General features: G+C 43.9%; 1 protein-coding gene across 4 annotated transcripts in view; it reads right to left on the minus strand.

The window, feature by feature from the left end:
* The window catches only part of slc12a7b (solute carrier family 12 member 7b), a 76059-nt gene that overhangs the window by 23811 nt on the left and 39803 nt on the right, over positions 1-12445 (minus strand). For all 4 annotated transcript variants that reach the window (XM_041968847.1, XM_041968845.1, XM_041968844.1 and 1 more), the window contains exons 2-3: positions 3267-3361; positions 2512-2643 (exon numbers count right to left, since the gene is read on the minus strand). In XM_041968847.1, the coding sequence (XP_041824781.1) occupies positions 2512-2643; positions 3267-3361 (227 nt within the window). The remainder of the gene's footprint in view (positions 1-2511; positions 2644-3266; positions 3362-12445) is intronic.

A 12445-nucleotide genomic window follows, 5' to 3' on the forward strand; every position in this document is an offset into this window, starting at 1 on the left:
TAGTTCCAGGGTGGTGTTCAGCATGGTGTAAAAAGTAGTTCCAGGGTGATGTTCGACACGGTGTAAAAAGTAGTCCCAGGGAGGTGTTCATCATGGTGTAAAAAGTAGTTCCAGGGTGTAAAAAGTAGTTCCAGGGTGATGTTCAGCATGGTGTAAAAAGTAGTTCCAGGGTGATGTTCGGCACGGTGTAAAAAGTAGTTCCAGGGTGATGTTCGGCACGGTGTAAAAAGTAGTTCCAGGGTGGTGTTCGGCACGGTGTAAAAAGTAGTTCCAGGGTGGTGTTCGGCACGGTGTAAAAAGTAGTTCCAGGGTGGTGTTCGGCACGGTGTAAAAAGTAGTTCCAGGGTGGTGTTCAGCATGGTGTAAAAAGTAGTTCCAGGGTGGTGTTCAGCATGGTGTAAAAAGTAGTTCCAGGGTGATGTTCGGCACGGTGTAAAAAGTAGTTCCAGGGTGGTGTTCGGCACGGTGTAAAAAGTAGTTCCAGGGTGGTGTTCGGCACGGTGTAAAAAGTAGTTCCAGGGTGATGTTTGGCACGGTGTAAAAAGTAGTTCCAGGGTGATGTTTGGCATGGTGTAAAAAGTAGTTCCAGGGTGGTGTTCAGCACGGTGTAAAAAGTAGTTCCAGGGTGGTGTTCAGCATGGTGTAAAAAGTAGTTCCAGGGTGGTGTTCAGCACGGTGTAAAAAGTAGTTCCAGGGTGGTGTTCAGCATGGTGTAAAAAGTAGTTCCAGGGTGGTGTTCAGCACGGTGTAAAAAGTAGTTCCAGGGTGGTGTTCGGCACGGTGTAAAAAGTAGTTCCAGGGTGATGTTTGGCACGGTGTAAAAAGTAGTTCCAGGGTGATGTTTGGCATGGTGTAAAAAGTAGTTCCAGGGTGGTGTTCAGCATGGTGTAGCATCTCTTCTTCTAACATGTCTGGAAACATCTGGGAAGTGAGGAGACCAGTTTCTGGAGTTTTAGGAGAGGAATGTTGTCCCATTCTGGTCTGATGCAGGATTCTAGCTGCTCTACAGTCCTGGACCCTGGTTGCTGGATTTGTGCTTCCATGATGCTCCAGATGTTGTGTACTGGTGAAAAGTCTGGACTGCAGGCAGGCCAGTTCAGCAGCCGGACTCTTCTCCTGTGAAGCCATGCTGCTGTGATGGATGCAGGATGTGGTTCAGCATCGTCTTGGTCCAGAGAAAACGGCGCTGGTTCTGGATCCTGTTCACATCTGGCTTCTTCTCTGCATGATGGAGCTTCAACCTGCATTTGTGGGTTTCAGGGTGAACTGTGTTCACAGACAGTGGTTTCTGGAAGTCTTCCTGAGTCCATGCAGTGGTTTCCAGTAGAGGATCAGGTCTGGATTTAATGCAGTGCTGCCTGAGGACCCTAAGACCACCAGCATCCAATACTGACTTTGAGCTGTGTCCACCATTTGGTATGTTTTCTATGTTCTTCAGCAAGTAAAATAATCGTTTATCAGATTTACAAATCACTTTTTTGGATTGGGATTGTAAACTGCAACCGTTTCTTTATTGGTGCATCAGACCGACAAATACTTGCATTATTCATGATTCATTTTCTGATAGCTTAAGGAAGACTTATCAGTTGTGGTTTTATGCAAACAAAAACCTTATTAAATGGGGAAATCCATTGAGTGCACAACAAAAGCTGCCACTAACAGCATTGTAAAGATGGAAACGTGTCAAACAAAGCAGTTTCAAAAGGAAATGAGACAACACGTCTCCATTTTTATACACAGCTCAAACTTTACGTAACTAGCAACAAAGCATCAAAAATCCTTAAATGCTTTAATTAAAAGCTGCACTTCATGCAAAAAAGCACAAACACAACAAGACAAAAGGATGCAGAATTCACCTCAGATCAACCAGCAGCTACGTTTTTAGTCATCCAAGTCCAAATGTACAGCACAGGTCCCCTTTTCCCAGACAGCGACGAGCTTCCTACATTACAAGATGGTCCTGCAAGGCAGTGGGAGGCGCCCACGGCCCGATTCCATGCAGGGGACCAAATGGGGCAACTGAGAAGGGACTGGAGCTGTGGTTAGAAAAGCATCCATGTGCTGCATGGCAGGACTCTGCACGTTTCTTCTTAAAGAAAGCCAACGTGAGCATCGAAGGTTCCTCACAGATGCAAATAAACTGGGACAATGGCAGCAAAAAATGATTTTTCTGTCCCAATTTCATCTTTCGTCAAACTGGCTGACTTCCTCGGAGCACTTAAACATGCATACCAGAATTTAATGAGACTACAGTAACTTGATCAGCACAGAATTTCTTTCTCTCCATCAAAAAGTTGCACAAAGTTTTAGAAGAAGTGTAAAATGTAAACTAAAAACACATCGAGGAGGAGAGCAGTGAGGTCCATGACCAGAGACGGATTTGAGGATAAAACAAACAGCAGGGATTCAGAGGTCAGAGACCTCCGTGTTACGTAATGCTTGTTCAGCAGATTGAGATGAACAACTGTTAATATGCAACTGTACGCCGCCTCATACGCACACGGCCCTCACCTTAACAGCTTTCTTCTTTGGCCCCTCATCTTCGTCCGCCTCCTCGTGCTCCTGGGCTCCCTGGGTCAGGTTGGTGTAGTTTGCCAGCTTGTTAAGAAGCGATGACACCATGGGGTTGCTGTCCATCTCCTCCTGCAACATCAGGAATGTTTACCTTCAGCAGACCATTTCCCTTTAACTACATCAAACATGAGTGGGTCCAGCGGTTGCCATGGTTACCAGGTGCTGGAACTAGGGGAACTCTTTCAGGAGGAAAATGATTTTTTTAGTTTTTGAACTGCTGGAAAAATGTGGAAAGGCATGTCTGGATCAGATTCATACAATGTGGAGTAAACAGGCGCCACAGAACTGATTCTATAGAAGGATGGCGACCGCAGAGCACCGAGTCGGCCAAAGCTGAAGGAATAAACCAGCTTTTTACTGTAAATAAACTCCCTGACTAACATGCTGCTGGGCTGAGAGAAGATTGGTACCTTACCCTGTGTTTTCTTTTTATTTAGTTGGCCACATCTGAGCCTGTAGCTTCAGCATTCTCTGCATGAATGAGAGGTTTGAACTTCTAATTTAATCTGCAGCAGCTTCAAAACGGCTCTCGTGTGCAGCTTTTTCATTTCCAGGCTGTTCGTCCCTCATGGTCTGAACGCACCGTGACATTTCTCAGTGTGGTGAGAACACGACTCTGCTCTGTGCAAACCGGCTGTATCCAGGTGATGTTTCACCACAACAAACAAACAAAAACAGCGAGCAGCAGTCACCTCGAAAAGCGCCATGTTGGTGCCGTCGTAGCTGTTGCCTTTGTCATGGTCGGTGTTGTTGATGAAGGGACTGTTTTCTTTTGGGACGCCATCACCTGTGGAAGAGAGAAGGTTTAACGAGTCATGTGACCAAAGCACAATACAGTTGATGACATGCAAGACAAGTCATTTAATTATTGTCCCTAATGGGAAACTTAAAAGAGCATATTTGAACACTAAACAATAAAAATCTCCACTCACATACACAAAACATGACTTTGCAATAAAACTGCTAAATAAAAACTCTAAAGTGAAATTAAAGACCATCCATCCAACCATCCATTTCTGCACCGCTTATTCCAGTTCAAGGTCATGTGAGAGCTGGAGCCCATCCCAGCAGCTACTGGGAGAGAGGCCGGGTCACCAGGCTGTCGCAGGGAAATAAAACCTCTAAAATTAAATAAGGATCAATAACAAAACTGTTCTTGAAATGTGATCCTTCAGTAAAATAACACCCAAAATAAAAACACTAAATGGAATGAAGCAGTACGCAAAACATGAGCGTTCAATAAAGTCCCGAACAGGAACAACGTCCCTGTTCAAGAGAAGTACTGCATGGAGAACAAATTTATTCTACCATTTATTCCTGTAAATGACCTGCAAACAGCAAAACTACTGCAGCTAAACACCACCCGTCTGAGTGTGTGTTTAATTCACAGGTCAGTGCTACCAGCATTCCCAGTGAGACGGGATCGACGCAGAGGAAGTCTGGATCTAAAGATAGAAACAGCTTCCAACCCAGCATTCCATTATCATCATCATCATCACCACCATCATCATCATCACTATCACCACCATCATCATCATCATCACTATCACCACCATCATCATCATCATCACTATCATAATCACTATCATCATCATCATCATCACTATCACCACCATCATCATCATCACTATCATAATCACTATCATCATCATCATCATCACTATCACCACCATCATCATCATCACTATCATAATCACTATCATCATCATCACTATCACCACCATCATCATCACCATCATCATCATCATCACTATCACCACCATCATCATCACTATCACCACCATCATCACTATCATAATCACTATCATCATCATCATCATCACTATCACCACCATCATCATCATCACTATCATAATCACTATCATCATCATCACTATCACCACCATCATCATCATCACTATCACCACCATCATCATCATCACTATCACCACCATCATCATCACCATCACTATCATCATCATCATCATCATCATCACCATCACTATCATAATCACTATCATCATCATCACTATCACCACCATCATCATCACCATCACTATCATAATCACTATCATCATCATCACTATCATAATCACTATCATCATCATCATCATCATCATCACTATCACCACCATCATCATCATCACCATCACTATCATAATCACTATCATCATCATCATCACTATCACCACCATCATCATCATCACCATCATTATCATAATCACTGTCATCATCTTCATCATAATCATTATCACTATCATCATCATCATCACCACCACCATCATCATCACCATCATCACCACCACCATCATCATCACTACCACCATCATCACCATCACTATCACCACCATCATCATCACCATCACTATCATAATCACTATCATCATCATCATCATCATCACCATCACTATCATAATCACTATCATCATCATCATCACCATCACCACTATCATCATCTTCATCATAATCACTATCATAATCAGCATCATCATCATCATCACCACCACCATCATCATCATCACCATCACTATCATCATCATCACCATCATCATCACTACCACCATCATCACCATCATCATCACTATCACTATCACCACCATCATCATCACCATCACTATCATAATCACTATCATCATCATCATCACCATCACTATCATAATCACTATTACAATCACTATCATCATCATCATCATCATCACTATCATAATCACTATCATCATCATCATCACCATCACTATCATAATCACTATTACAATCACTATCATCATCATCATCACTATCATAATCACTATCATCATCATCATCACTATCACCACCATCATCACCATCACTATCATCATCATCACCATCACCACTATCATCATCTTCATCATAATCATTATCACTATCATCATCAGCATCATCAGCACCACCACCATCATCATCATCACCACCACCATCATCACCATCATCATCACTATCACTATCATCACCATCATCACCACCACCATCATCACCACTACCACCATCATCATCACTATCACTATCACCACCATCATCATCACCACTACCACCATCATCATCACTATCACTATCACCACCATCATCATCACCATCACTATCATAATCACTATCATCATCATCATCATCACCATCACTATCATCATCATCATCACTATCACCACCATCATCATCATCACCATCACTATCATAATCACTATCATCATCATCACCATCACAACTATCATCATCTTCATCATAATCATTATCACTATCATCATCAGCATCATCATCATCATCACCACCACCATCATCATCATCACCACCACCATCATCATCACTATCACTATCATCATCATCACCATCATCACCACCACCATCATCATCACTATCACTATCATCATCATCACCATCATCACCACCACCATCATCATCACTATCATCATCATCATCATCCCTTGGACCCTTGGAGCCAACGTGACCCAGGGCTCTAAATGAACTCAGCACCAACGTGGTTGTAGATTCCTAAAGTTACGGCCAGATGATAAGGGCAACCCATTAAATTATACAAGCTTCGTTATATTGTTTGTATTAACCTTTTCATTAAAATGCTGAAAAACAACATTCCAGCAAGGAACAAAGAAACTTACCAGCCAGTTACAAGCCAGCCTAGTTATGTACACCACAAGCTCATTTTTCTCTTCTACACATCCTCTAAACTTCTCCAATGTATGAACGATATGTGCCATGTGAGCTCCCGTAGACGAGCTGGCTTATTAACGAAGGCTGTGCCATATCACATAGAAATAAAAAAATCATGAGTTTTCAAGATCTGAGAGAGGAACTCTCACAGGAAAGGATGAAAACATATTTAATAAAATAAAATCATTTAAAAAAATGAAAAGAAGAGCCGGTTCTTATGGCCCCAAAATAATTCTGCATTTATTATCACTTGGAACTTTAACTTTAGCCTTATTGTATTAATTAAAACAGTCTGTGTGCTGGTGAGGCATTTTCTTTTTCAGTGAATAAGAAATTCACTGAATTATAAAAGCTTTACTTTTATGCATTTCTTAAGAAAACAATATAGTAAATATTGTTTCAGATGAACACAGAACCACAACAAACAAATAAAATAAAGTCTGAACGTTAAGATAAATTTAAGATAAAAAATCTGACATCTCAGCTTTTCACTCCTCAGCATCGCTGACGTGCAGACGCTCTTCATTTTCAGTTTTTGCTAGTTTCTTCATTTTTTCCTGACACGCTTGCATTTAAATCTGCTTCCCTGTCAGGTTGTGAACCTGGTCTTCCCTCCTTTCACATTATGGTACGATCCTGCTTTTCCTAGCATGTGATTGGCTGCATATTGTAGGGCTGTTTGATTATGGCAAAAATTAATATCACAATAATTTTTATCCATCCATCCATATTCTGCCGCTTATCCGGAGTCAGGTTGTGGGGACAGCTGGCTAAGCAGGGAAACCCAGACTTCCCTCTCCCCAGCCACATTCACCAGCTCATCCGGAGGGATCCCGAGGCGTTCCCAGGCCAGCCGAGAGATTTAGTCCATCCAGCGTGTCCTAGGTCTTCCCCGGGGCCTCTTTCCGGTGGGACGTGCCCTGAACACCTCACCAGGGAGGCGTCCAGGAGGCATCCTAACCAGATGCCCGAGCCACCTCATCTGGCTCCTCTCGATGTGGAGGAGCAGCGGCTCTACTCTGAGCCCCTCCCGGATCACCGAGCTTCTCACCCTATCTCTAAGGGAGAGCCCGGCCACCCTGCAGAGAAAACTCATTTCGGCCGCTTCTATTTGCGATCTCGTTCTTTCGGCCACTACCCATAGCTCGTGGTCATACGTGAGGGTAGGAACGTAGATTGACCAGTAAATCGAGAGCTTTGCCTTTTGGCTCAGCTCCTTCTTCACCACGACAGACCGATGCAGAGTCCACATCACTGCAGACGCCGCACCGATCCACCTGTCCATCTCCCGCTCCATCCTTCCCTCACTCCTGAACAAGACCCCGAGATACATGCACTGCTCCACTTGGGACAGGACCTCATTCCCGATATATATATGAGAGAGAGGCAGCCGGTGTGTCTGTGGTAAACCAGACCAGCATCTTTCCTCCAGGTCCCAGTAGCTCTAGTTAGTCTCAGACCAGCAGCCATGTCCTGCCTGGGGTGATCTGGAAAAATGAGTCTGGAGTCGTTTTCACGTTGAAATCCGCGTCATATCCGGCTCTATGGTGCGGTTTGACCACAGGTCCGTAGCGGTGGCGAAACATTGGACTCTAGTGACGTCCTTCACACCACCTTCATCACCCTCATCATCCAGGGCAGGAGACACTCCACTAACTTGGAGACCACATGGCAGTGATGCCATTGGCCCAAAGTGGTGATGAGGTTCTTAAATCCGGTTGTTCTCTGTTAACTGAGCGCTGGTCTTTGGCGAGAGTCTGCAGCAGAACACTGTGGGCTGTGGGAGGAGTCTGCAGCAGAAAACTGTGGGCTGTGGGAGGAGTCTGCAGCAGAACACTGTGGGCTGTGGGAGGAGTCTGCAGCAGAACACTGTGGGCTGTGGGAGGAGTCTGCAGCAGAACACTGTGGGCTGTGGGAGGAGTCTGCAGCAGAGCTCTGCAATGCCAGCAGCTCGATTTGCAGCTGAAAACAGCACAAGAGTAAACTGAGAAGAAACAAAAGTTTGGATTATTTCATTTTCATGATCGTAATGAGATGAAAACTCCATGAACCACCCAGCCCTACGATATTGAGCCAATCAAAGTAAAGTCTGCTGAGCAGCAACAGCTGAAGACGGGAGTCGGTTCTTCTCGTCTGCTTCGAAGATGCATCACCAACTCATCATCCGCCACAGTGGCTGCAAGTTTTTATTCATATATAAATAAATGGTGGTTATATATATTTATAGCCACCAAAGTGAATTTTAGCCTGTATTTGGAGCGTTGGCGGGTGTCAGTTTAGAGGCCTGAGTAACAGGGTGTAACTATAACCAGGTAGTATGCATATACTGTATATATAATACCTATACCACTCTAAATTATCAAGTTTCCTCATCTTCCTCTGAGTCATGACACAATAGCAGTGAACCGTGTGAGCAGATGAAGTGGATGCCATTTCTGCTGTGGAACAGAAATAAAACTCAAAGTTTTACATGGTTGTTAAAAGTCAATAACTATAAATAAAGAGCAAGAAAGGACAATCATACACCAAATCTGAGGCAGTCGAGAACAATGCAAAACAAACACAGCATACTGCAGGTTTTTATACATGTATACAAGATTTTCCGGGACCACAAACTCACCTACACTGCTGCAAAATGTACCAGAGCTGCAGGATGGTGGCCATCCTATTACTGGTGCACAGCAGCACAGACACACCCAGCACACAGCTTCATCTCGCTACTGCTGGTTTGCAAGTTTTTATGCACAAAAACATTTACAGACAGCAGGGCTGCACAATAAAATGCTACAAAAATCGCAATCCCGATTTACACATACACGTGATTTAATTTCTACACACATCGATTCTAAAACATTTTATATCACGAGCTGCATCACAAACTCTCCTAATTTCCTCCCGGATTTTTCCAAGCGTCCCCAAACGCAGCACTGCCGCTGCCACCTCCCTCAACCAATCACAAAGCGCCGTTACAACACGTGATTCAGTGGCGGAAGCCGCCGGCAGGCCAGTGTTTGGAAAGAGCATGGATGTATTATAGGAACTGGATAACGGACTGAAAAAGGACGGCACGCCGATTTTTCCCAGTGGCCACTCGTGGTACTGCAACAAAAAATCCCATGGGGCCCAAAAAGCATTTTTCCCATAGGCCACAATGGTAAAAGACACGGCTGTAAAACTGTTGACAGGACGTCTTCAGCTTTAAACACAGCTAATTACTAATCTTTCTATTCAATATTTTTAATTCATGGACATTTAATCCGTCAATTATTTTTCAAAAGGCCATAAAAGCCACAGAAAAGTCTCTATTTCTCCGGTGACGTCACGGCTGTGCACATGCACTGCCGAAGCATGCGCAGTAGTGTCACCTCCCATCATGCCGAATGAAGCATGATGGGAGGTGACACTACTGCGCATGCTTCGGCAGTGTCACCTCCCATCATGCCGAATGAAGCATGATGGGAGGTGACACTACTGCGCATGCTCTATGGGCCCAATATGCGGAAGTAACCCGGAAGCCTGAGAACTTTTTCGGCGTATGCGCTGGGTGAGCAACTTCCATAGAAATGAATGGGCCGCCATTTTCAGTCCGGTATCCAGTTCCTATAATACATCCATGGGAAAGAGAGTGAAAGCGGAGCAAAGTTCGCGGGAAGGAGGTCTAAATGCATAGCGACCCCCCGAACCGAACCGAACTCGAACCCAGAACAGGTTCGCGTTCGGCGGCGGTGTGGAAGCGTTTAGGGTTTAAGCCAGAAACAGCGAGAGCTGCGTAGTAAAGAGTGTTTAGCCCTGGTTGCACCCAAACCTCTACAGTCACATTAATCACCGGGCTGAATCATGTACAGTGTGTGTGTGTGTGTGTGATATTTACATATGTAATATATACGTGTAGAAAAGTGACGTCCAGTTTAACTTTTTGCTATATTGATTTTTTAAATGAGGAAAGTCTGTAGAAAATGTCTTTAGTGCATATAGAGCCACAAGAAATGAACGCACCACATCTGAAAAGACTTTTTGATTTTTTATTTATGATTAATGTTGTTTTATAGCCAAGAACTAACCGGCTCCGTTAGTTTCAGGTTCAGTGTGCAATAACGTCATTTTAAAAAGGTTTTTAATTTACACTGAACCAGTCCGGACCTCAACTTGTTAGATTTTTTTTTTTTTTTTTTGTTAAAGTTCAGACCAAAAAACATTTTCTGAAAAAATCGTGCCAGAGAATCGTGATCTCAAATATGAGCAAAAGAAAATCGTGATTCACATTTCTCCCTGAATCGTGCAGACAAATCAATTTCTGTCAATCAATCAGTGGAGCTCTGTGGTGAACTCTGGCTTCAGGGGGATTTCATGAGTAACTCTTCCTGCTTGATCCAGCTGCTGGGGGAATAAGAGGCTTGCAGCTTGGCTTAGCCTGCTGGTAATCACAGAGAAAGTCATTACGTCCTTGTGCCACGGCGCTCTTTAAAGCATGGAGCCGGACAGAAGACCATATTAGGTGGACACAGTTTCTAATAAGTGTGGATAACGGGAATGAAGTGAAGATGGTATCTACTGAACAGACGGGGTGCTGCTAACAGCGACTCTCATTCGCTAAGCTCCGTTAGCACATACCACCGGTAATCATTTTCTCAGATGACACTGGCTAAATCCTCTTTGAGACGAGGCTGCAGGCTAAAACTGGCAGCACTGTTTCCAAATCAGGGAAGGTTTCTCCTTTTAGAGTGTCCACATGTAAGGTGGTTTTTAAGTCATTCAGGAAGCGATGAGGTAAGGACTGTGGCAGTGCTGCAGGAAGGTCATGACATGGCAGAGCTTTACAAGTTGATGTGTTCCAATATTAGTCAAACTGGAAAACCTGGAGTGCAGGAGGAAAAACGTGGAAAAAACTTCTATTTTGCTTTTATTAGACAAATTAACCTGCTGAAAAATATGTGTCATCATCAGAAGTCATCACCACCACTTCCTTGAAGTGTTCCACGTAGGACAACAAATGTCTCATTAAATCCTCCAGTGACCTGTAAGTTCCCCACATCAGTTCAGAGAAGGAAGAAGAGCCAGCTGTCAGAGAACATGTCAGAGACGACAGCTGCAGGGCCTGGAGGACATCATGTGATTCTGAGGTGTATGAAGGAGAACAAACAGCGGGAAATGCAGTGGACGTGGACAAGATCCACGCGTCTGCATATCTGTCAGATGGTCTTATGCTTAATCTGTAGTGTTGGAATGTAAACATGAGCTGTGAATGAGCTGCTGTGTGCTGCAGCAAACAGTCCACAGGGACATGTTCCAGTTTTATATACAGTAGCCGTGATGAAGACACTGGCCCGGTTGACAGATGTGGGCGTCTGTTCAATTATCTGTGAATAAATTGCTCTCCATCCTGGAAAAGTGTGCTTTTCGTCCAGTCTGAGTGCAGGTCGCATAATAAAGAATCGCCTACAACATCACTCATGTGACCCGCTGCAGGACAAGAAAAACGTGGAGCAGGTCCCGTCTGTCTGCAAACGACGCTCACGTTCTCCTTTCCCGACCATTTCTTTTTGTTTCCTCTGAATTTTAGAGCTACTTTTTAATCCAGCACGGATCAACGTTTGTTTCTCTCTTTGTGTCTGTAGGTTGTGCTGCTGAAGGATCAGATCAGGTAACTGCATCTGTTCAAGGTTGAAGAGCATGTGCACACAGCTTTGCAAATCTGGAGAAAATAATGTGTATGTACATTTGTACGTACAGAGTTTCATGCGTCAGTCTCCAGGTGAGGCTGAGATAAAAACACTCAGCTGCTGTGAAACAAACAGAAGCCTGAAGACAAACTGCTCTAAAATGCTGAGTTAGCCACCAACGGTGATTTATGGTGGCTTCAACGTGCCAGGTGGAGGAAAAAACGGGGGGAATTGTGCCTTAAAGCGGCTCGGAGCGGCTGAGACCCGGTGTACAATCACTGATCAATGAATGCAGGTGTGTTTGACGGTGTGTGTGTGTGTGTTTAGATGCTCTACTTCTGCAGGTATCGGGCAGAGACTCCCAGCGCTATAGCGCATTACACGACCCCGAGAAGTGTGACTTTGCTAACGGGCACGCTGCACATGTTCACACAACACAAGTTAAATGAGCGTGTTTGACACAGTTCACTTCAGTTAGATGTGAAATTTTGTTTGTCATCATTTTACATTTTATTTATTTGAAATATATAAATACAAACGCGTCTTTATTT

Source organism: Melanotaenia boesemani, chromosome 18 (assembly GCF_017639745.1).
Source record: "Melanotaenia boesemani isolate fMelBoe1 chromosome 18, fMelBoe1.pri, whole genome shotgun sequence".
Classification (NCBI taxonomy): Eukaryota; Metazoa; Chordata; class Actinopteri; order Atheriniformes; family Melanotaeniidae; genus Melanotaenia; species Melanotaenia boesemani.